Raw genomic sequence first — 26,970 nt, 5'->3', positions numbered from 1 at the left:
ATGTATCAACAACAATAAAAAGAACTCAACCATATTTCATAATTTCATTTTTAAACACATTGTAATCGAAGCTTTTAATTTGATTATTCTTGGCCCCAATTCAGGAAACCACTTAATTATGTGCTTTGGAGCTATGCTGAAAAAGGATGCACTTAAGCACGTTCTTAAAGTTAAGCATGTAAGATTTTTATACTGCTACCCATCCTTAGTATATGAATGTTTTCCATATAAAATCAATAGCAATAGAAACTCCCTAATGGACTTCATGGGAGCCACTATCATATTTCCCCTATAACGGGTCAGAACACTGCTTGAGTGACTTTTGGGGGGAGGGGGGGAAAGAAGAGAGGGTTTTGGGAATAAAAATGTTTTGAATTGTACATTTATGGTGGAAAGTCCGAAGGCTTTACAACGTTTTCTAAAGATGTTCAGATTCTGGATTCACCTGATATACTTTGAAGATTGTTCCACAGTTAGATCATCTTGACAGAGAATACTTTGGCCCCAGGACTCCCATGCTTCATCCTGAGCTTTGAGATCTGCATTGTCCCATAGGAGCACAGCTGTCAAAGGGTTCACAGATCAAAATTTCATTGTAATGTAACTGGGGCTCAATCCATTAATTGTTTTGAAAATAGGATCAATGCTTTAAACTGGCATTGGAAGCTCACTGGGAGTATGTCTACAATGTGGAGTGAAGTCTATTATAAATCGACTTTCACTTGCCGAATTTTAGAAGTTGCAGGAACGTGATTACACCACGCTCATTGCGTCGGGGTCTTGCGTCTCCACTAGCCATGCTTAGGTTGACAATCAAAGTAGTGCACCATGAGTAGCTATCCCACAGTGCAACTAGACGCAGAGGCTTTTGGGAAGGTTGTTGTCCTCCCATGATGCAATGTGCTCCCTCCCCTTCCCTTCTTGTTCCAAACAAACGGCAAACCTTTTTTCACACTGTTTTTCTCTGTCACATGCACGCCGTTGCCAGAGAGGCATAGAACCCACTCAGCTCTACACTATCATTGTGAGCGCCACAAATATCTCAACTTATCCTGCAGTATTTTCAAGGGGAGACAGGTGCTGCAGCGTGAAAAATTGCTATGTTACTGAGGCCATCCTGCTACAAAACATAGAGCAGAACAATTCCTGTTTGCTGCAGGCTGTCATGCACCATCTTCAGTCAGTGGAGCGTCACTTCTGTTTCCGAAAAACAAGCACAGACTGGTGGGATTGCATCGTTATGGTGTGGGATGATGAGCAGTGGCTGCAGAACTTTCATATGCAAAAGGCCACTTTCCTTGAACTTTGCGCAGAGTTGTCCCCAGCCCTGAAGCGCATGTACACTCACTTGAGACCTGCTCAGATAGTGGAGAAGCGAGGGGTCATCGCTCTGTGGAAGCTAGCGATCCCAAACTGCTATCGGTCAGTTGGGAATCAATTTGGAGTCAATAAATCCACCGTGGGAGCTACTGTGATGCAAGCATGCAGGGCCATTAACTGACTTTTGCTATGAAGGGTACTGACACTGGGAAATGTGCAGGACATAATAGATGGATTTGCCGCAATGGGTTCCCAAACTGTGGGTGTGGGAGAGTGGGGTGCGTGATAGATGGCATGGATAGCCCTATCTTTGCACTGGACCACCTTGCCACAGAATACATAAACCGGAAGGGATACATCTCAATGGTGTTGCAGGCTCTTGTAGATCACAAGGGACGTTTCACCAACATCATTGTGGGGTGGTGTAAAGAGGTGCATGATGTACTCATATTTAGGAACTCAGGTCTGTTAAAAAAAGATGCAGGCAGGCACTTTCTTGAACAAAAAATAAATATTGGCAAGGTTGAAATGCCAATAGTGATCCTGGGGGATCCTGCCCACACTTCTTGTTCCTCTGGCTAATGAAGTCCTACACCGGCACCTGGACAGCGAGAAGAAGAGCTTCAATAATAGGCTCAGCAAGTGAAGAATGGTGGTGGAATGTGCATTTGGCCGCTTAAAAGCAAGATGGAAATGTCTACTCACAAGGTTTGACGTCAGTGAAAAAAAATCCCAGTAGTTATCTCTGCATGCTGTGTGCTCTATAATGTGTGTAAAGCAAAGGGGGAAGTTCCCCCAGGGTTGGTCGTGGATGCTGAGAGGCTGCCCACGAATTTTGAGCACCCAGATTCCAGTGCTATGCTGAGAGCTAACCATGGAGTGCTGCGCCTCAGGGAAGCATTGAAAAACCGTTTTTGAAATGAACCACAATAAAATATGCCTCTGTCATTGCTGTGCTTTCTTTCCCATTTCCCATCCTCGCACCATCGGGCACCTCCCCTTCATTCCCCACCAACAATCCCCAAGCTATGAATGAATAAAGACAGATGTTTTTTAAAGCAGTACAGTTTTATTCGTGATCCGTTTCAGTGGGGGAAAGGAAGATAAGTTAACATTGTCATCAGGCTGCTTGGCCATCCAGAGCAAAGTGTGACTGTGCAAACAGCAATGGTTGCATGCAGTTCTTAAAGGGCCCATCACCTCTTTCTGATTGCCTCCCCTGGCATGAAGTGGAGCACGTACTGCACACTGCTCAACCTCCTACTAGAACTGTTGGGTGTGGGGGCTGGTAAGAAACTACTTGTTGGTTGAGTGTTTTGGATGGGCTGCAGAGGGAGTCTGTCCTGCCGCTGCTCTTCCTGGGGCTCTACCAGATGCCTCAATATGTCAGACTGATCCCTTATAATATGCAACATCTCCTGTTGCGTTGCATGCTCCTGCGCTGATTTTCTGTGCTCCATGACCATGTCTAGTTTTTCTGACAAAGACATCTTCCAGGCTGTGAGATCTGTGTCAGAAGCCATGGAGGCATTCATTAATTCGTTGAATGTGTCATCCCGAGTTTCTTTTTCCCACTTCCTAATCTGGGAAAGGCACTCTATAGGAGTACAAGTTGGGGTGAAGGCCAAGGTGTCCACTGTAAGGCAAGGAAAGCACGAAGTTGCCACTGTTAGTTGATCCCATGGAGTAAAAGAAATGTTACAATGTAAAAAGAACTCCCTTTCAAATTCACAAGGCGAAGCCAGACCCGCATTCCAATCTGTACATATTGCATGGGTCGGAGTGGCATTCCAGACATGGTAAGTAAGGGGCCTTGCATCCATTATTGTGAGGTCTCAGTAGCACTAAATTCCCCAAACCACACTTATTTAAGCAAAGAGAAGGATCACTGGGCTCCCCTTTACCATCCCAAAGACCGGTTTGGGAGGAGATGATCAAAACGGATTAAAGTAGACTGTGGATAAAGTGTAGCTGAAGAAAAGATAGGGCAACCAGTTCCCGGGCTCATAACGCCCATGCCAACAATACCATGACTAGCAAATTGTCTGTATAGGGACCCAGAAACACCGTCCACAGCAGGGGAATAAGACTCAGTGACTATATTGGTTGCGTACTGTAAACTTGCGCCATCTTCCCTAGGTGACCATGTGTGATATCAGTCTCCTGAGGTTAACATAGGTGGAAAGGGAAGATTTGCTGCAAGCATCGGGGTACAGGCCTGGCCCTTATGCTCCTATGTTGTGTTCTGCAAAGATGCCTGCTCATTTAATAGCAGAGGGGTGGGGTAAGATTTCCTACCGTGGTGGAAGAAATAAGGCTGCCCTCCCCAGAAACCTTTTGCAAAGGATTGCAGAGTACCTACATGAAAGTTTCCTCATGATATCCTCGGAGGATTCTCAGGGCATCCCTGTGCACATAAATAGTCTATTCTGGGGGTAACCCTCTGCTGAAGCTTACCAACACCCAGGAAGCCCATCCCATCAAAAACACAAACTCCTTTTTTCCAAAAAAATAAGAAGCTGGACTTGGGACATAACAGAAATGAGATTTGCTATACACACTCAACAGATGTGCCTTCCCCGGGATCTTGGTCAGTACTGCTGTACTGTGAACACCTGAGCTGCTCTGAGGTAACAAACAGATCCTGTCTCTCAGGGAGAATGGATACCCCCACTCCCCTGCCCCGTTCTCTTCATCCTCCACCTCCTCATCCATAGTCTCCTCCTCATTCATCCTGGACTGGGATTCTTCAGAGGTATCGATGCTGCGTGATGGCACAGTGGTGGGGTCACTGCCGAGAATCGCATGCAGCTCCTCATAAAAGCAGCACATCTTCGGTGATGAACCAGAACGACTGTTTGCCTCCCTAGTTTTCTGATATGCCTGCCTCAGCTCTTTGATTTTAATGCAGCGCTGCTACGTGTCCCTGTTGTGGTCCTTCTCCACAATACCATGTGATATCTTCTCGCAGATATCTAAATTTCTTTTGCTGGCTCGGAGCTGAGCCAGAACAGACTCTTCACCCCACAGACTGATGATACAAGACTTCAGGTTGACTTCATGCTGGAGCACATTTGGGGCATGCAGTCGCCATGAGCAGTTCAGCTACAAAGCTCTCTCCACGCTGACCAAACAGGAAACAGAAATTCAAAATTTCCCGGGGCTTGAGGGGAGGAGCTATTTCCTGTTTACATGGCCACAGTGCAGCAGAGCACGAATGTCCAGAGCAGTCACAACAGAGCATTATGGGATACCTCCCGGAGGCCAATGATGTCTATTTACATTGTGCTCGGTCTACATTGACACCGATTTGACCCATAGAATTCGATTTCAGAACTATCCCACTTGCGGAGGTGGTTTTATTAAGTCGAGTTTTACCTTGATTTAGGTCAACGGAACTGACATGCCAGTGGAGACGCATACTCTAGGGGGTCAATGTAAGCAGCATTATGTCGACCTCCATTGTCAGAGTAGACCAGGCCTGGGAGCCAGTGAAGGGACTTGAGCGGAGGTCTCATGTGCTCATGGTTGTCTGAGCCATACAGAAGGCAGGTAGCTGGATCCTGTACCTGCTGGAGTCTGTGAATCGTCTTCACATTCAGCTTCATATACAGTGACCTCCAGTAACTTAGCCACATGCATGGATCGCTGTAGCCAGGTCTTCATTTAGGAAAAATGGACAAAGTTCCCTAGAAAGTTGGAAGTAAAAGGTGACATTTTTGGAAACCACTACTACCTAGTTATCCAAATCTAGGGAGCAGTTAAACAGGAACGTGAGGTTTCAAATCACTTTGACAAATGGGGACTGTATGCCTTCAGTGGAAGATGAAGACAGTATCTTGCTCAGATCTTTAAATCATTTCCTTTTTCCATCACCTTGGTCTTGCCAGGGTTCAACCTGAGCCAGTTGCTCTTCATCCAAGAACTAATTTCCTGTAACTATTCTGATATTTTAGTAGGACAGTGGCTGCACTGGTTGATAAAGATATATAGCAGAGTGTCATCAGCATACTGTTGGCAGCTAAGCCCATTGTGTCTCCTCTCTCCCAGTAGTCTCATCTAGATACTGAAGAGAAGGGATAGGCTGTACTCCTATGGCACCCGGCAGGTGAGAGCCTTCAGAGAGGAAAAGCAGTTACCTCTTACCACTCTGAGTTCTGCTGGAGAGGACTGTAACGCTGGGCCATCTACTTCTGCTGTGTCATGTAGGCAAGTTAAAAATACCTTGTGGTCCACTGTACAAAAGGCTGTGGAGAAGTCCTGAAGTAGAAGCATGGAGATTTCATCAATACCCATGGTCACAATCCATTTGTCATTTAGTGCCACTAGTGCAGTGTCTGTGTTGTGCCCTGGTCTGACCCTGACTGAGACATCCAGGATGACGGCTGATGTCACAAGTTGTTGGAGCTTAGTGGTTACTACTTTCTCAATTATATTGCTCAGGACAGGAAGTTGGAAATGCGACAGTAGTTGAAGAAATCTTCTGCACGTGCTTTTCTGAATTGGGGCCTAAATGGCCAACCCTTTTCTAACATAGCTGTTAAAGATTTCATAGTCTGACTGTTTGTTTTTTAAATGCAAAATATTTTGAATACGTCTCTCATGTCTTGTGGTTTTTCTGGAATGTCTCACAATCAGAGTCAGATTCCAAGCCCAGAAGGGATCACTGTGATCATCTAGTTTGACCTGTATAACACAAAATGATTCCTAGAGCATTTCTTTTAGAAAAACATCCAGTCTTGATTTAAAAATGGTCAGTGATTGAGAATCTACCTTAACCCCAGGAACGTTGTTCCAGCGGTTAATTACTCACTGTTACAAATGTACACCTTACTTTCACTCTGAATTTGTCTATTTCAACTTCCAACCATTGCATCATGTTATACATTTCTCTGCTAGGTTGAAAAGTCCATTATTAAATATTTCTTCCCCGTGCAGGTACTTATAGATTATGATCAAGTCACTTCTTCACCTTCTCTTTGTTAAGCTAAATAGATTGAACCCCTTGAGTTTAACACTATAAGGCATGTTTTCTAATCCTTTAGTCATTCTCTGAGCTCTTCTCTGAACCTTCTTCAATTTATCAACATCCTTCTTGAATTGTGGACACCAGAATGGGACACTGTATTCCAGCAAGTCACACCCGTGCTAAACACACAGTAAAATAACCTCAGAATCACTGCTTTCCATGACAGAGTCCCCCTTATCCTATAACTATGGTCCACATTTTTTGTTGCTAGATGAATATATTTACATTTAGCCATATTAAAACACGTATTATGTTTGAGCCTAGCTTACCAAGAAATGCAGACCAGTCTGTATCAGTGATCTGTCCTCTTCATTATTTACAACTCTCCCAATCTGTGTGTCCTCTGCAAACTTTATCAGTGATATCTTTTCTTTCCGGTCATTAATAAAAATGTTAAACAGCAAAGGGGCAAGAACTGATTCCCTGGGGGACCCCACTAGAAACACACCTAATCAGTGATGATTCACTTTTTACAATTACATTTGGAGACCTATCATTTAGCCACTTTTAATCTATTTAGTGTGTGCTATATTAAAAAAATCTAGCAACATATAAAATTATCAAAAGGGCGTGCAATACTAAGTCTGACAGATGTCTAAGTATACTACAGAAGCGGTTTTCAAAGTGGGGGGAGCACCCCCTAAGGGGGCACGAGATGGATCATGGGGGGCATCACGGGGGAGTTTGGTGGGGCATACTGGGTGAGGAGTTAGACAGGCTCTATCCCCAGCTCTGCTGAGAGGGCATTCACCACCAAATTGTAACCCATTTTTAAGTTAGAACAAATCATATTTTTAGCACAGGCTGGCATTTGTACCTGATAGAAGATAAAGTTTTCACTGTATAATGTATCATAAAATTTCTTTGTTATCAATATTTATCAACACTAAACAAGACAATATGATCTATTAGCATTATTTATACTTCACTGAAGATTGATTACTGTTTCATTTGTAAATTCATACCTATTGGTTGAGCTGAATAATCAATTGCTGAAAAATGTCAGCATGCTCAATTATCTCCCTGAACTACAACGTAAATTACCAAAATAAATGATTAATCATCTCTAGAAATTACATTGCTCATATTCAAATATCAGTAATTGGCACTTTATGTAATCTTTTATTAACTGAGGACTGTTATGAGACTACATTGATCAATAAAGAAAAGCTGGAAGTTTCTGCAAGGCAGGCTTAAGTGAAAATAATTCTAACTATATTAGTATTAATTAGATATGCTTAAAACACACTTACCACTTCCACCTTGTGCAGTAAGTCCCTCATCTTCAAAGATATCAAAGCTTTCCTGTCGAGTCTGAGTTGTTTCAGTTTTTAATATCTCAAGTGGCATTCTCAGGATGGTAAGATTATATTGAAGAGAATGTGACAGATCATAGCTGTAGCTGTAACCAAGATTAAAATTTAGTAACAATTATGAAAGCATGGAACACTTCTGAAAACCTTTGCTCACTACACATGTTCATTGCTCAATCCGCATCCTATTGTTATCATGGCACAGCATATTTCAGAATGTTGATGAAGCACTTCCTCACACTCATCCCTACCAGCCATCCACTCAACTGTCCTCCCAATAAATGGAAATCTCTCTTCCTTATAAGTATTTATTGTTAATTATATAGCCTTTTTACCATATACTATTTATTGATCACCAACTACTTATTGATATGACAAGTACTACTGTCTTTCAAAAAAAAAAAAACTTAGTTTCCAACATTTCTGAATTCTGTACATATTAACTGCCCTAATTATTCTTTTAATCTTTAAACATTATATATGACTGCAATTTGTTGACCTTATTTCTTTGACTGTTTTATAAAGCTGAACTTATTTTAAGTAGCAAGTTGCCTATTAATGTTAGTTCTGATTTTAAACAAATAGCTCTTCTTGAAGTTATTTTTCTTTCTAAAATACAGAAAGATAAATAAAAATGTACTGATCCTTTGGTTTTCATAGTTACATTTTCCAAAATCTACCTTTCTGAATTTTCTGCTGTAATTTTATTTAGTAAGATTTCCTAAAGCCAACCTTCTTGGAGATAGTGGTCCTCACTGCCAAGTCAGCAGGAACCCAAGACAGGAGCAGGAAGTAAGTTTCCTAACAGTTTCTTTTTTTCAGTCTGTTCAAGAACAGGCAATGGTGAAACACGCACTGGAAGAAACTGTCTCTATGTGCGGATTATATTCTATGACTTCCTTTCACAGGATTTCATTCATCTTCCTCTGAGCCATCTAGTATTGACCATTGCTGGAGATAGGAGGCTGAATTAGATGGACTACCGCTCTGATTAGGTATGGCAATTCCTATGTTCCTAAACACAGCTACATAAAACATAAAACAAAGCTAACACTTTAAAAGCAAAGGTAGGAGATAAGTTCTATTAACCAAGTCTAAGATGGTGATTGATGAGAAATTAGCAAAAAGCTTTCAGTTCCGCAACACTAAAAAGTAACGGGACTCATGACCCATAATAAAAATGATAGCATTCTATATTTAATTACAGTCATATTTTAAGGAAAACTAAGTAATTTTTAAGCCACTAGATTTCCCTTTCTGAGAGTGACTTCAAACCAAAGTAGAAAACACTTCTAAAGCAGAAATACAACCAGTGGAAATGAGACAGAAACCTAAGCTACCAGTTTTAGGTGACACTGTAGGTTTTAGGATCCTAGGTCTTCCAGTGAGTATTAGTTAATTAATTAATTTAAAAATGAATTAAAACATATACTTTTATTTTAATTTTTGGCATACTTATTTGAAGATGTTGGTGTCACTAACCAGCTCTGGCCTATGTATCTGTTTTCCCCACCAACAAGCACAGCCTGATAGCTCTTATAGCTGCAAACCTCCTTTTTTTGCCCTTTTTATGGGCAATTTTGCATATGTTTGGTTCATTTAGTGATATTCTTCTACAAGTTCTGACCAGAGTGTTCTTCCACTGTGCCATCAGATCCTCGTGTGTTGGGACTGAAGTTATGCCTATTTTTTTCCTTCTCAACAAAGTTTACCAATACTATGCAGAAAACCAATGTGTTGTAATAACGCTGAACCATCAGCACTTTATTTTAGATTAAGGTGACAATACTAGAACACCTAATTTTAATAAAGCTATAGAACAATTTTGCTGCAAAAGAATGAGACTAAGAACATGGAGTAACACTAATAATCTGTATACATTAATTTAATGAAAACGTTGGGGGGGGGAGTGCATGTTATGGTCAGAGTGGCAAATAATGCAATTGTAAACATGCTTGTCAAAGAGGAGAGATTTTTGGGTTTTTACATTATGAACAACTCTTCCCATGTAACATTGTGAAACAGATTACATGAATCTGTGGCACGTTTCCCCTCAGCTCTGAAAAAACTACCATAAATTTCTCTAAAATACACACACACACTCTTTGCTTTGTTTTCTGCAACACACTTCTCTAGTCTTCAAACAACAGCTGCTAGATTGTACCATATGTAGGAGAGCAGCTAGGTCTAGACAGAGCAAAATGAAGTAGCATTAAACGTGGGGTGAAATGATTACACAGAAATTAGACACCCAGGTATGAGGCCTGCGGATCCAGAGATACCTCTTTTTTCTTTGCTCCTGAACTGAAATAAAGTTTTATTTCAGAAAAATGAGATTGAGAAAGAAAAATACTGGGAAAAATAAAAATTGAATGAAAGTCTTCCCTCTCCATCTGATTCTTGTGAAGATGAGGGTGATAGGAAAAGAACTCTGACCTCCATGTGGACAGCATGAAAATCCTTGGCTCTTCATTTATTGCCATGTGTTTTACTATATAATGGGAAGAGGAGAGAGTCTGCTTATCAGTCTGTATTGGAGGCAAATGAAACGGAAGGGTTGTGGGATATTGGTATGGCAGTGTGGAAAGCTTTTGCTAACCATGTTCCTTCTCTGTGGTTAGAGAGAGAACTATGGTCTTTAAGGCTATCACCAAAAAACAAAGCTAAGTTTGAAAATAAAATTTATTCATTTAAACAAACAATGAAGAGTTTTTAAAAAATTGTCCTTAAAAATGCAGTTAAATGTTCTTTAACATAATAGTCATTATCAATTTCAGGGCAATTCCAGGTAAAGCTTGAAATCTAATTACACAAAACTGTGCTAAACTACCAACAAAATTAAAGCCAAGATTTTAAAATATCAATTATAATCTCAATTTTTAGCAATCAGTAATTGTTGTTAAACACTCACCTAAAATAAAAGTTGCTAGACAGGTCCACGTTTTGAAATATACGTAGATATCTAAATTGAGTAACACAGATAAGGAAAAAAAAGTTTTATTCCCAAACAGCAACTTCTCTTTCAACATGCACAAAGTGAAACACTGAATAATCAGTTTGAGGACCACTTTGATCAAGATATACTCATCAACAGATGTTCCCCTAACTTTACTACTACTATTCTGTATTTTGGCTGTGTTTTATCGATCATTGAAATTCTGCTGGAACATTGGAGGGTCTGGGTTGGATAAATCGGATATTGTTCTAACCTGAATTTATCCACTGTTTGAAACTTGTGTCTCAGAAAGGTTTTATATTGTTATTTTTAGACAACTGTGGATGCATCTTTTTTGCAATTTCATCATCTCTTTATGTACACTGAGGTCCAAATCCTGCAGTGCTAAACCAAGCAAAACTGAAACTCCAATTGATGAAGTAGTAACAACAGCAGGATTTAGCAGTGTCACCCAAACAAAGAAACCACTCCTTCTTCTGTTGTAACCTGCTGAACTAAAAATTCTCTAGCTCCCAAGGACAGTCATATCCCTATTTAGGACAAGTTAAAATCAACTGCACTTCAAAAAGGGCAAAATATCATGTACTTCTATATCATGGTTTAGGTAACATTTTGATGTTTAACAATGTATGTCATATTCATGTGCTCTGTTAGTTTCCAACAAGTAATATTGATGTGTATTGTGTCTGTATAACCATAATGAGTTCTAATGTGGAAACTTACTTAACGGTTACCATTAGCTCGATCTATTGCCTGCAGTTAGTTTATGGAGACGTGTGACCTTTAGTTAACTCACACATTGTACAAAACTGAAAATGCTATACTATTTGTTTGGGACCTCAAAAAAATAAGTTGCCCCCACTCCTGCCAAAAATGAAGCTGGAACATATTCATATATTATTCATGTCTTTATTAATCTAAGAGGGCCACATTCCTTTCTGCACAAAAAAATCATGGAAAGGGAGCACTCACCAGGAAACATGCTCAATTTATGAGGAGCCGGTTTCACTCAACCTTGATAAGTGCATAATACTCCCTGTCTCAGGTCTGCACCTGCCATGCATACTCAACACCAACACTCCAGCTGGTTTTGATGGCATGTCATCACTGAATCTTTTCCCATCCATGCCACCCTTGTGATGGTGTGCAAGTGATCCTTTCCAATGAGGTTTACATCGCATCACAGGGGACCCAATGCTACCCAGATAACTAGTATATTAAGCAGCATATGTCAGCATTAGTTTTGACATGCTCCCAAATGAACGTAACATGTGGAGTGGACGGTTTCTGACAATTATCTCACAGACAACCATACACATTTGTTTAGTTGTAGCTCTGACATATAAACAACATAGAAATGTTGGCAGAAGCTATGACGGGGCATAACGTAGCTACATTTCCCCTCCAGGTAGACTCCGTTGAACTTGCCTCATGATTCTCCATTCCAACGGTCTGTCTCCATTTAAGCCAATGTCATTTCAACATAAACCTACCATAAACGACTGGAGAAACAGGCTCATAATGTTCAACAAACTGCTCCCCTCTGGCATATGTAATTAATGGGAGTCTATGAACCTTAGTTTGCAACATGTCCTCAATCACTTTAAAAAAAGCTATGTAAAACACTCAAACACAGTCTACCACAAACATTTACCTTGCTTCATCAGGATGAGTGACTCGTACAGAGTCATTTGGAATGTAGATCATATTTGTATCTTCTACTTTGTATATTGCATGCCCTCCAATATCTGCCATCTTTCTCCTTTTTGTTATTAACACAATGTAGTAGCCTTCTAAAAATCTGACAAAACCTGATCAAAATCAAAGAAATACAAGTAGTAAGAACCCATCTGTCATGAGTTGACTTAGTCACATGTAATTTTTAGAAGGAGAATATGAGGTACTATTTCAGTACTTTGCATAATATTAAATTGTTAAAAGCACTTAAACAATAAGCTCTCTTTTTTAAACACAGTAGGACTCACTTTTATCCGACTTTCACTGCTAAAAAAGTGGGCATTCAAATTATTTTCAGCCCCAAGAGGATAAATTGTTTAGGGGTGGGGAGGATGGAGTGGATTTGGGAGGCCTTCACCCTACTTCTTGGTGTCAGGAATGAGCCCTGATCCCTGCTGATTGACTTTTGAGAGAGATACCTCTAGGGCTCTCTCATCACTCCTGCAGTGGGGCAGCAGCAAAAAGATAACCCAGAAGAGAAGCTGCACTAGCAATAATAAAGGGGCAGAGCAGCCAACTACAACCACCCTTGCTCCCAGCAGTTGTGTCCCTAGCAAGATCCAGTATCTGTCAGAGCCCCTCAAGAATTAGCCACTCAAGGTATCAAGGACAGGACTCTTCAAAGATCTCCAGCTCAGCAACCAACACCACACTTGGACTTTCACACACTATATCCACAGGATCACCTTTGTCCACATGTATTAACCCACACAAAGAATTCTATTAAATTGGTGAGGCATGGTTTCCCTTTACTCTTCCTCAACAAATCATGTTCATTTGTGTGTCTGATAATTCTGATCTTTTCAACCAAATTTGCCTGAGACTAAAGTTAAGCTTACTAGCCTGTAATTGCAAGGATCACCTCTGGAGCCTTTTTTAAGAATTGACATCACATTAACTATCCTCCAGTCAGCTGGTATAGAGGTTGATTTAAGTGATAGATTACATACATATAAAGGATTTCTGTGATTTTAGTTTACCATTTAAAAAAAATAATTTGGCCTGCCCCAAAGCATGGGTACTGACATACTGATTGGCATCCACATGCTCTACCTGCTTTGCAAAAAAGTGATTGGAGAACGGAGCAAAACCATACTTTCCCTTTCGAGCATCAGAGTGTCATTCTCCACGCAAAAGCCAGAAGCAGTAGTGAGTAGAGCCTCTCTCCCTCCCAGTTTCCTGGAGGAATAGAAGTCTCAGCAGCAAGAGGGGACTATGGAAGATATGACTCTTCCCCAAAAGCTGGAATTTGGAAGGGTACTCCACCTCCATTTCCCAGAAGCCAGGTGAAGAACTCCAGCGTGGTTTCACTAAGAGCAAAGGATCTGTTACAAAAGAACTGGACTTGACATAACTTGGACTTGACCTAACCCGCAGCCATCTTATGTACTTACATACCATAAGCGGGAAGCAAGGACACCACGTAGCCAGGAATAATTTGGCCTTTGTTTAAGCAAAGCAGACAAAACAGCAGCACAGCTTCAGTGTTGTTAACAAGATTAGAAAGTGACAGATTCATAGGAATGGAAGAGTGTGTGTATAGCTGACCTTGAATCTGGGTGTCTGTGATTACAAGGTTTTTTTTTTTGCTGAAAGCTGCTTTGCTGACAAGTAGAAATTATGAGTTCCTTACTGTTTCTAGGGAAATTGTTAGTCTATTAGGGGTAACTATAAGGCATGTGCTTTGTTTTGGGTAACCTATAAAAAGATTAGTCAGAGAGTGTACTTCAGAGAAGTTTGCATTTTTACAAGCTATGTGACTGACATAACTCCCCAGCAGCTGAAAGAAAAGCTGATTATTGGAAACCTGCTGCTGAACACTTGAAACCATCTCAGACTTTGGGTAACCATAACTGGGGTGCTCTAAACTATTGCTGTTGCATAGGTGTGTGTGCTTGAGACTCAATAAAAAAGTAGCTTTGGATGAAAGTACTCTTGTTTGTATCAATCATTTATCAGACAGAGGAGCTGTGATTTATTGATTTATTTCCTGAAACCGCCTGGAAGACAGATTAGTTACCACAGTATCAAGTTCAGATAACTCCAGGTAATAGGTCAATTTCACTTATGTGGTTTGGTGAGAGGATATAGCTTTCATTCAATTCTTCCCCAACAAAAGTATCACATCAAATATACTTTATCAAACAGCTTTATTTTTTAAAGTGTACTATTATGCCATCTTCAGAAATCAGAGATGCAATTATTCAGATTTCCTCCAGAATACTGACCCATCTGCAGTTCAGTAAACCTGTTTCAGAGATTTGAATACCTACCTAAATGTTTTTGGAATACACATTCATTATTTTTTCCAAAACCAAAAACCTTTCACCAATATGTAAATCAGAAGTTACCCTCATTTTTTTTTTAAATAATCTGTTACACAATCTGCCAAATAAGTGGCATTTGTCTGCATCAACTAAATTTTTACAGTTACAATTTTTGCAAAACTTACAATTTAAAAAGAGATAAAATCAGATGGCTTGAAGTGAGAAATAACAAATACAAAATATAAGAAATATAAACTTTAAATATAAACCATCTGTGAATGGTATGAACGAAGCTGCCCCTATGTGTGTGTTATTCTTCAAAAGCATCTTGAAACAGTATACCAAACTAAATGAACCACTGATCTAACAATTTCAACTTTCCTATGATGAAAAATGTGTGTTTATATGAATGATCAAGGCATGCTGCAGAATTCTCAGAGTAAACAAGGTCACTGTCCAACTGAATGGATTGTTACGTCACACTTGGATAAGAATGAGTGTTCAACAGATTCCTGAATTTCTGGGCATCAACAAGGTATTTATTAAGATCATTATCAGAATTCTGCCCTCATTTCCTCTTACAAAGAGTGAACGCTGCTCAGAACTTCTAAACTAAGGAGAGTTCTGAATTTCCCAGTTTAACTTAGCATCTCCTGTTAATATGGGGGTATTAATAAATGATTGAAGCAAACAAGAAAGAAAACTGAAATAAAAGCTTAGTGAATAATCCTCTTGCAGCAATGCAGTGTTCTAACATGCTTCTGAATCTTTGTTTATAGGGTCTCCAAAGTAGTCACTCTCTACTTTCTCTGCAGCCTTGGATTCAGATGTTGAGAAGCATTTTGATGCAAATTAATCATCTTCAGCCCTGATAGACTGCTGCAGTACACTCTCATATTCATTTAGGACATTTTCTAATACAATATTTGAAAGTGAGCTCAGGTACTTTTGGAGGTCAGGGAGGAGACATAAGACTAGCAGCATACCTTGAATCTAAAAGATTCAGGCTCTGGCAGACTAAAGTAAGGAGAAAATTCCAGTGCTGCTTAAATGCTGATTCATTCCTTGCTGGGATGCTGATGAGATCAAATGACACATGGATTTGACATTTAAATCCAGCTCTCCCACTGATTGCTCATGCCTGTTTAAGTGCAATATAAGCAACACCTATAAAATCATTGTAAAACATGCAAAAAATGTACTTTGTTAATATTTGTTATTTTGCTACATGATCTCTGTGTAGAATGGATAATATTCTGACTGGTACAAAGTATTGTAATTACCAAGTTATACTTTTAAAAAAAAAATACCACCAAAGAAATAACAATGAGATTACCTACGACACCGAAAGCAGAGACAGCTCGAGATAACCCAGAGGAGCCCTTCTGTCCAATCTTCGTTCTATTCCCCAGATCTAGGCGGCCAAGAAGTTCCCTCACCTCTTGTTGTGTGTATACATGCTAAAAATAGAAATGCATATTGAACTTAGTATTTTGGTTGTTAGTGCTACTTTACATCACAGAATAGTGGAGTTTACTTAATTGCATAGTTCTGTTCTGAAAAGTGACTAAAGAGCACATCATGGCTTCCATTGTTTATTGGCTCTCAATTTTCATAACATACATGGTCAAGATTACAAACAAAATTGTATTTTGGGAACTGATCTCCTCTGTTAAGCTCGAGTCCAAGATCAAGCAATCTATAAAATAGCAGCAGCTAATCCACCACAGTGATTGTTTTAAATTATTTAATTTCCTTTAAAATAAAAAATTGCACCTTTAACAACAAATACACTTTTTATTAAATTACAAATGCTGCTTGTCTTAAACAAATAAATTAAATAATTGTATCATCAGTATTATCAGGAAAAGGATCATACTTTTCCTACCCTAATTTATCCTCATTTCCAATAAAACCTATCAGCATTAATTTCCATTTATTGAAGTGATAGGATTTCTTTTGATAGGAATGGAGGAAAATCCTTATGTCCTGCTATACATCCCACCACTTGGGGTTGCCTTGTGTTTTCTGTACTTTAACTGTTTTCTGCAATTGTCTCCTTAAACCCTAGTTCTACAAAATAATTTGTCTATGTGGACCCTTATGTCCATGCAGAATTCCACGGAGTTGAATGGTACCCAGTGCTGGTACTCTTTGCAGGATTGAAGCCTTATGCCCTGATCCTGCAAAAACATATGCATATCCACAACTTTATGCACATCAGTATTCCCACTGAAGTAAAAGTAAGTAAGTAGTCACACATGTTTATGAAGTTAAGTGTGTGTGTAAGTCTTTCAAGGGGTGGGGCATAAACTCCTTAGGGGCAGAGGCCATGTCTTAACTCTGTTTTAGACAATACCAGGCTTTGTTGTCTGTGCTCACCTTGTTTCAGCCGTGTAATGATTTCAAACCAATTTTCAAGCATTTAGCTAAGCAGTAGTTAAGTGAATTCATTTTGCATTTCAGAATGACACAGATGGACACAAAATAAAACTCATCTATTACTTGACATTAGATCACAGCTAACAGAAACTGAGTGACATGGAAGTATGATAATACAAATACATCATCCTGCTGCAAGAGAAAACTTTGGCTATCTGCCATCTATGTAAAAACAAATCACGCATATGTGAAATTTAGAGCATCTTGAAATACTCGTGAATATGTTTTTCAGCTGTTCTGAACAGTGAAGTACTTACCTTATCATCAATTATAACTAAATCCATCGGTTCAGTGCGATCGATTTTCAAGACACGATACTTGGTCTCTGCATGATTACTCCCAACAAGAAAATACCGCTAGGTTTAAAAAAAGAATATATTGTACAAGAAATTATAAACATGTTAACAATAGCATTTATATAGCTGTAGATTAGCACTATTTTAATTACATCAGATAAAATTGCAAATGGTATTGTTTTAGCCAGCAACATTTTAGATACGTTTTTATGTGTTACATGAAGATCCTAATCAACCCCCAACACTTAAAAACCCATCAACCCTCCACTTCACAACACAGAGGGAAGAAAACCAATCTGAGGCCTTGTCCACACTAGAAAGTTTTGTCGACATACAGCCACCACTATAATTAAACCACTGTTGCATGTCTTCACTGTCTCCTTGTGTCAGTAGAGTGCATTCACACTACCAGCTCTTGCATCAACACAAGGAGCAGTGCACTGTAGGTAGCTATCCCACTGTGCAAGGACATGCAGGGTGCTTTGGGAAGGGTTTGCAATGCCTCATAGGGCAGGCACAGAATCACATGATGAAGGTTTCTGAATCCCATCATTCCATGGGCATCCTACTAGTTTCCCAGTAGCTTTTAAACTGCCCTATCAGTCAAACTGACATTGCTGAACACAAACACAAGAAGACCACAGAAGTGTGGGGGGGCAGGTGGAGGGAGGGAAAGAGAGAGTGTATGACAGAGATAAAGTGTGTGTGTTGGGGGACAGCAGTGAGTGTGTCCGCATGCTGTATCTAAGTTCAGACAGCAGCAGCTGGAAGCAACCACTTCTGTGGCAAAAGCTGCTGCACAGACTGCAGTCTAGTATCAACCAGGCCTAAATCTGGAGAAAAGAAAGCTGGCAGCCTTGTGGAAGAGGAAAATTCAATTTACATAGGAGTCTCCCCCATCCACTTAGCCATCACTGGACTCTCTGTAAAGTCTCCAAGCAGCTTGCTGGCATACTAATGGCAAGGCTACAGGTTGAGGTTGGTGATCAGTCCTAAACAAGTCAGTTGTTTTTTCCAATAGTCTCCACATTTAAAGAGCTTGATGGTAAAAGTATCTGTCTCTCTGTGAAGTACTTTAAACATGGAAGAATTGATGAGAGAAACTGACTAGAATGCTAGTCAACTTCTCTCTGTAGTCTTCCATCTAAGGCATTTCTGCTTCCCTGTAGAGAACACCAGCTCCAACACCATCCTAACAGGAAACGTATAAGAACCGAGACAGATGGAATCTGACTGGGGAGGTAGGACAGGAAAGACAAGAGAAACTCAGAGACCACAATAGAGACAGAGAAAAGGAGAAATGCAGAAAGAAAAACAAAGGAGATGTAAAGAAAGAAATAAAGGGCAATAATACTTGGTGTCTTTGTTGTCCATTTTTTCAACTGAATGATTCTGAATAAGAGTGTTACTAAAATGTTAAGCCTTGATACTGCAAGGAACTTCACAAGTGTAAGGATCTGTCCACATGGAGCTCCTTGCAGGAGAGGGGCCTTCATTAATTATTAAAGGCCAAACTATACCCTTGCATAGAAACTTCTTTCCACATCAATTGTAGTTATGCAACATACCAATAACACAGGACTCCAGTTTTAGAGCCTCTCACCTCAGCCCACAGATTTACTAAATGTTATTCAGCCCTTATCACAGGAAGAGTTTCTTCACATCATTGTTATGTACTAAACATTGCAAATGGGTGATAGCTAATTTAAATGAGCATTTTTAAGATCTGATTCTGATGGCAGACTCAGAGGGAAGAGCATTGTACAAGATGAACATCTATGTATCCAAAATCAAACTAGAAACACTGATTGCTTGGGAAGGATCAAGTGCAAAGACATAACAGAAGTAACAAAGTATCAATCAGGCAACACCAATATTCTGATGGATAGATTTCACTAGTTAAAAATCATCTATATTTAAAAACATTCTACACATTATGCTCAGAAATTAGTAGGGCATTTTTAATAAACTCCTATATTTGCCAGATAGATTTCATATTACAAAGTGAGAGCATCACCAAAAGTTCAAATCTTAATCCAAAAACAAATCTTTAAAAATTTAATATTAACAGTACTGATAATTAAGAAAAAACTTGCATTTTTAAAAACAATGCTACTTATAGTATTTGTATTTCTACCTCTTAGGTGAAATGTGAAAAAGGAAAGAAATTGGACAACATTTGCACTGTACTCATTACGTGACAAGTGGGTAAACAAGAAACTAAAATTGAATTATTTTCTACATTTAGAGTAATTAACAGTAAGTGCAGATTATGGGACTGGCTTATTGTAGGCAGCTCTTGTTTTGCTAATTCCTTCCATCAGTACTGTCCTAAACACAACAGGGTGTAGCCTTTAATAATGCTCAGCCTAGTAGGAAATCAAGGTGAAATCATGTGGTTAGACTCAGTCTGCTCTTAATTTGAACAGTCACATGGATTTAAGATTTGTGAAGGGGATCAACAATAAGATTTACACAGTGCCAAGGATATAAGAATTCATACTAGCTAAATATTAAAGATGAACAAAAAGCTTGTTTTTGAAAACATAGGCACAAACTTAAGTAAAAATATTTAAACTGAAATTAATAGAATTTAAAGCCTTATTCAGCATTTGCTACTTCACAGAAAAACTCCAGCTTGTGTCAGTGAAGGTCTTTATTTAATAAGTGGTGAAAATACTTCTTGCCTTTATGCATTTAAGGCAGCTACAGCATGCTTTACCTGCCCCTATCCTCAGACCTAGGTATTACATGGTTCTCTGCAAAGTAATTTCATTTACAGTACTGTGCCATAGTATGTGTTCATGTGGTTCTTTATAATTAGGATTACAATGGCCCACCAAGCCATTACACTCCCCTCAAATCCTCCTTGAGAACTCAATTCCACACTAGCTGCAAGTAAATCAATTTTAGCTATCTTATATTTTTAATTTTTATAGACAGTAAATGCAACAATAAAAGCCACAGAACCACCAAGACACAAACTTGCCTAGACTGACCAACCATATGATATTTGCTTTATTTTCATTGGCCGTTTGCTCCATACTATGTATCATCCTCACTTATACAATTTAGATTGCAAGTTCTTTGAGGCAACTACCATCTTTCTTTGCTGTGATGTGCCTAGCACATATTTGGTGATTATAGTGGTAGGACAGCACCACTACAGTTAGGGTAATGTCATAATACCTGTTTAAAAGGTCAACCTTTTAAGTCTATAAAATGGATATGCTTAGTTAGACTTCTTTGAAATCTTGTGTGCCTGTGGAAAGTGGAGCAAACAGTTAGTGACCGAAATTTGAGTCATGTGAGCCAGGGTTTCCAGAGATATAAGCCCTGGAGGGGAAAAAAAAGAAAAAAAAAAAAAAAAAAGCCATTTTTAAAAACAGATTTCTAGGGGTGTTTTGTTCGATTGTTTTGTTTTGTGCAGAGCTAGAGATCAAACAATAGATGTGATGCAGGTCAGAATGGTTTCAATTTGTTATGTTTTATCCAAGGTAGCACATGGCACTCACTAAATCTTTGGGGGTCCCAAACTGAGGCCTGCTACACTAGGAAATTATGTGGTATAACTATGTCATTAAGGGGTGTGAAAAATCCACACCTGAGTGACCCAGTTAAACCAACCTAACCCCTGGTGTAGAGAGTACTAGGTCAACAGGAGAGTTCTCCCGGTGACCTAGTTACCGCCTTTCAAGAATAGATGACCTATGACAACGGAAGAACCCATCCCATCAACTAGGTAAATTTCTTCACTGAGAACTACAGCACTGGTGCAGTTAAGCGTTGATAAGCCTTGAGAATGGTGGTAAAAAATGTACATTTTTTACACTGTATATGCACCAATATAGAAAAAAGGCTAGAGAGTTTCCATTACCACTATTTTATATTCTTTAAAGATCAACTATTGTGAATAATAAAATCTGAACAATTAATCGGATTACTTTGAAACTGGTGTGCCACAAAGGGTGTAGGTTAGCATTAGTGATCCCAAGTTACAGTCCTCTGGTTTTCTTCTGCTGCTTTGTACTGTTAAACTGAGAAGTACTAATGACTGGATGAATCACGGACCTCTTGATTGCTAAGAGGTCACCCTTCGATTAACATAAATAAGTGTTTAGATTTTACTAAATGCTTGTAGGATGCTTGTAGTAACCTAACTTAACATCTCCACATCCTGGGGAACCCACAAAAGACTAAAATGCATCTGCCAAGACTTGTAGAAGATTTAATCCTTCAAATAAATAAAGGTATAAAAGAGTACCTATTTGAAAGAAACTAATATGATAATGAGAAAGGGAAAATACTGGCTGTATTACTATTTTAAGCTTGTCAGATGTATAAGACAGGGAAGATTCCTAAAGACAGTCAAAAAGTTAGTGAGGCAATAGGTAGGGACAAAACAGACAACCACAGGATTTTCGGGAGGGTCATTGATGTTATGCTGAGGGACGCCCAACCAACCCAATTATGACCAAAGGCTTCATGAGCCCCAAAGACCAACTCTGGACAGATGTTGGTGGACAAACTGAAGGGAGTGTGTAAAGTGAGTTGAAAAGTTTATACAATATATGTAAATGAGGCACCAAGGAAAATCATGGTAGTAACCAATCACTTTCTACAGTGCTTCACTAGGTTAAAAAACCCTGAAGGTATATTGTATTGGGAACCCAGAAGAAAAGTGACAGCAACAATCAACCAAAAGCAACTGAAGAAATGTTTTACAAAAAGCTATATTACCAACCAATGTTACTGTAAACTACACCTTCAGAAGCTGTCAGCTCACAGGAAACATTTAATTCAATATTGTTAAATCCTGAACAACAGAAGTGTCAAAAAAAAAAAAAACCAAAAAAAAAAACCCCCAAAACCCTCACTTAATCTGAATGTTTCTATTTAGAAATGTTTAAGTTCTATCCTTAACAAACACAACATAAATTTCCCATAATGTAAAATAAAAGTTTTAATCTTTTCCCCCAGTTTTCTATTTACCATTGATTAAAAGCAAATATTCCACTCAATGTATTTTTGAGATGTTACTCTTTACTCTTCTGTAACTTAGTTTGCAACAAGTAAAAGGCATCCAACAGTTTCCTCATAGGAAAGAATCTCTCATGAGAGTGTTTATTATTGTTTGCAAGACATTTTGAGATCCTTGGATAAAAATACTATATCAGTGTGAAGTATTATAATAATTCCAACATGGCTGCAGACAAGAGACCAAAATAGAGAGATCAGTCCCCAAGAACTCACAACCAAGAGTATTATTGCTTAAAATCATATGCATCTTAAATTACAATATTATGCAAATAATCTAGAGACAAAATCTAAAGATGTGATGTAAGGCCTTTAGTCATAATTGGCTTGTTAAAGTTGCATTTTGTTACTGTTCTTATTGGAGTGACCTTAATCACTCAATATAAATGAGGAAAAAGAACGTTACAAAGGATCAGTCAATTGGATTAAATATCTTTCTTCACTTGGTATATGGAAACTTGCTCACTACATGAAGGAGGATTGAACATTAGAGGAAAATGTATCTGAAAACAAGATGAAGAGCATCCACCAGAATTTCTGGACTTGATCTGAAGACTGCTACTTTGGGCCAAGATTTTCAGAACTTGGAGCCTAAAGCTAGGTTTCTAAACAAGCAGCTCCCAGTGAAGTTATTTGTAAGAGAGCACCACTGTTGGCTAGCCCACTATAATTTTTCAACTCTTCTATTGTTTAAGTATAAACATGCATCTACTTACACTGCTTCTAAATCTAGCAGTAATAACAAAAACAGAAAGTGACCAGTAGATACTTCTTCAGATGAATAAATTAGATAAAAAATAAATATGTGGATGTATTAATTGTGTTAATGGAGGACACACAGCAGGACTTGAACTACAACAGTGACAGGTGCTATAATTTAAGTTGCTACCACATGACTATCAAAGAGTCAGAACACAAAAGAAATTACAAGCAACATGACCATGAATATGTAACATAAAAATTAAGACATCAGAAATGAAAAAAAAGATCCAGGCAGAAGAGAGTGGTTGCTGGACACCTACACAAGACTGAGATGCTATCTAAAACAATTTTTAAAAATAGACTAAAGCCTGTAATTTTAAAAAGTTATAGTTACTACAGTTTCATCACTTGACATTCAAACCCCCATGCTAACAAATTATCTCACAAAGTACCATGAAAAATCTCTCTAGTCATTACTAATGCTTCTTTGAAGATTTTGCCCATCCTGTTTTGAAAATGAAAACTGAAGAGCCTTTAAACAAATAATTCTGTCAAGGTACTGTTCCCATTTTACAAAAAAAAAAAAAAAAAAAAAAATTCACAAAGAGAATTCCTCTACACAGATGTTGCAGAAATAAGCAAGACAAAAGTGAATTGTACTGCTAGTAATTTTCTTGACTAACAGGAAGAACTACAATAAAAAGAAATAATTTGTTTGTGATGAACTGGGGAACCTGTATGTATAACTTATAAATTCTGTTTGATAATGGGGGCTCTTTGTATGTATCTGTATCAGACTGCAAACTCCATTTTGATTGTGGAGTTTGTCGTCTTCTGTTGTCCTTTCAACACTGTGTTAAAACAAAATTCAAAAAAAAGTAAGGGCCAAGGCCTAAAGGTCCTGTAATTAATGGTTCAACCACTGAAATATAATTGCTCTACACAACACACTGGCTCTCAACAAGGAAAACTGGTCTACCGAGGAGAGGTGATCTGGTAAAGAAGTATCTTGGCAGAGTCCCTGGTCATCTGCTGAAGATGGCAAAGGAGTCTCCAAGCTCAAGAAAAGGAAGCGACCCAGCATGTAGAAACCAGCATGAGGCAGGGGACCCTGCCTAACTTCTTGAAGGTAGATGTCCCTTAAGTTCTGCCAAAAGAACTTTACCTAATCTGTTTCAAAGTGTCTCTGTGTATTATATGCTTCACAACTATCACATGCCTGCTGTGAGAGTTAAATGGCAAACCAGAAGGCTCACACTTTGGGGTGGAGTTCTGGAAAAGAAGCTACAAGAGCGTCTAAGTGGTCAGCACTGAGCCCAGGGGCTAGGCAGATGAGCAGCAGGTTCCAACTCTCAGAAATGGAGTGTCAGACAGAGGACCTGCACCTCAGTATTCTTAGGGACCCCAATGTCTGGTGCAGTGGAGGCTTAAAATACCCAGGGATCCAGAGGCCTGGATTCCTCTCAGACCATTCTAGTCATAAGGGGGCTCTCAACTAGGATCTGACACACCATAGGGTTAGGCAATTGAATTTTTCTGTATAATTTACAGTGTGACTCCCTCCTTCATTACTCAGCTGGATTCAATTTCTAAAGGCCAGAAAATAGCTTTATTGAATGCAGTGTTTTTGGAAAAGTACAAAACTGACAATCATAGACAGTGAAATACTCTGATTATCCACAGTAGAGAAGATTGGCACTAGGTCTGCCCACTTCCCAAAACCGCCCTGCCAAAGTCCTTCAACCATGACTCAGAGGGATTACTTCTTGGTGGATGGATGGATAGTTCAATTTCCATGCCCATTCTGTCTTGGGAATTTGCTGAGACTTAATAATAAAGGTGACTTAGTATCAACTATGGCACTGGTTTTACAATGCAGATACTTATCCACTGGGATCTGGATTGAAACTGCAAATTTATTACACATAAACCACCAAACAGCCATATCACAGAAACAACATTTAATCCTCTCCAATTTGGACTGGATTTGAACCAAGAAGCCATAATTCAAAGGCTCCATACAACATTACCAACCTCTTGATTCAACCAGTCCCATGAAAATAACTTTAAAAATGAATGTCTCAAATTCAGAAGCTCACCACTTAAATTATTGTTTGATGATTCTAGATAAACAGTTCAACAATTAAATACTAATTCAGGCCACAGAGAAAAAGGTTTCTCCTTGGAAAATTAATTTCAGAACTTGAGTTTGCTTCTTCATACAAAATATTAAGATATGCTGCAACAGAAATTTTTATATCACAACATGTGGTGTACCTCATCTGTTGCACTAAATGCCCCAACAACAACTATGTGGTTGAAACCAAATAATCACTATGTCCTCGAATAAACTCATACAGGAAAACAATAAAAGACAAAAACACCCTATCACCTGTTGGTGAACACTTTTCACAGTGATCACTCTATATTTGACCTATCCTCAAAAGGAAATCCGCACAACACTTTCAAAAGACAAGCCTGGGAGCTTAACTTTGCTAGACACCGAAAATCATGGACTGAACAGAGGCACTGGGTTTATGGCTTATTACAACAATCTGTAACCCATTAACACCGCCCCCAGCTGTCTTTCCCTCTTTTCTCCACCCCCCATCCTCCTACACTTGAGGGGTTTTAACAAGCCTCTTCACCTTGAAATATATATTAACTACTTATGCTAAACCAATGGTTCTCAACTTTTCCAGACTACTGTAGCCCTTTCAGGAGTCTGATTTGTCACACGTACCCCAAGTTTCACTTCACTTAAAAACTACTTGCTTACAAAATCAGACATAAAAATACAAAAAAGTGTCACGGCACACTATTACTGAAAAATTGCTGACTTTCTCATTCTGCCTGAAATTTTAGTTTGTATTGACTTTGCTAGGGTTTTCAATGTAGCCTGTTGTAAAACTAGGCAAATATCCGGATGAGTTAATGTACCCCCTGGAAGACCTCCCGTGTAGCCCTGGTTGAGAACTGTGCTAAACAATCTTTTCCACCATATTTAGCTGTGGCACTCTGAGTATGTTTCCCAGACCTGAAGAAGAGCTCTGTGTGACTCAAAAGCTTGTCTCTCTTACCAACGGAAGTTGGTCTGATAAAAGATATTACCTCACCCACCTTGACTCTCTAGTCTTCTGGGACCCACTTGACTGCAACATCAACTGCATACATGTGGCAGTGTTGTTATTTATTAAGATTTCTTTCTTTATATATATGCTGTCTACTCAAACAAACAATGGCAAATAAACCATTGAGGTTATAAATAGTACATCAATTTGATTTAAGCTCTCTAAGAAGGAAAGGTTTATCATCCTCACTAGCGAGACTTACTCGTGACAGAAGCTGGATATTCTGAAGATTTATTTTCTATTAAACCTTCCAGCCTATAATCCTTAATGCAGTTAAAAAGCCAGCAAAATAGATGCAAAGGAAAGAGGGACACCTGCTTCTCCTTGGCATATTTGTCTTGTAGGATTTTGTTAAATCCAATCACTCTGCAGCAATTGTGCTAGCTCTGATGACAAGAGAGACGGTACGTAACTCTAAAATAACCAGTTTCAGAAAGCCCAACTAAAGTGCCAAGAACTGAAGATGTTTGTGCAATAATGTTGCTAATTTTTAAAACCGCAAGTTACAGCAAAAGTTGTGTACACAGAAAAAGTAAAAGTACTTATGCAAAATGTTTGCAATTTTGTGGCAACAGGATATCTGCAGATGCCTAAGGCATATGTTCAAGCACACAAGCTCTGTGGATAACAAACAGTGATGTGCTAATTACACTTTCTTTTGAATTCAAGCAATAGCTGGGGGAACATGCTAGGCTGCTTGCTGAGAGATCCTTGTAAGAAAGCTGACTTGGGATCATAGG

General features: G+C 38.9%; 1 protein-coding gene across 1 annotated transcript in view; it reads right to left on the bottom strand.

The window, feature by feature from the left end:
* The window catches only part of FIG4 (FIG4 phosphoinositide 5-phosphatase), a 156,238-nt gene that overhangs the window by 114,064 nt on the left and 15,204 nt on the right, over positions 1-26,970 (bottom strand). The window contains exons 2-6 of the mRNA XM_067546584.1: positions 17,322-17,420; positions 15,959-16,082; positions 12,273-12,429; positions 10,574-10,624; positions 7,603-7,751 (exon numbers count right to left, since the gene is read on the bottom strand). Of these exons, the coding sequence (XP_067402685.1) occupies positions 7,603-7,751; positions 10,574-10,624; positions 12,273-12,429; positions 15,959-16,082; positions 17,322-17,420 (580 nt within the window). The remainder of the gene's footprint in view (positions 1-7,602; positions 7,752-10,573; positions 10,625-12,272; positions 12,430-15,958; positions 16,083-17,321; positions 17,421-26,970) is intronic.

Source organism: Emydura macquarii, unplaced genomic scaffold, assembly GCF_026122565.2.
Source record: "Emydura macquarii macquarii isolate MOO-44397 ecotype Brisbane River unplaced genomic scaffold, CSIRO-AGI_Emac_v2 contig_1146, whole genome shotgun sequence".
Lineage (NCBI taxonomy): Eukaryota > Metazoa > Chordata > Testudines > Chelidae > Emydura > Emydura macquarii.
Note: the sequence above shows the minus strand (reverse complement) of the source record. Positions and strands in the feature narration are given on the sequence as shown.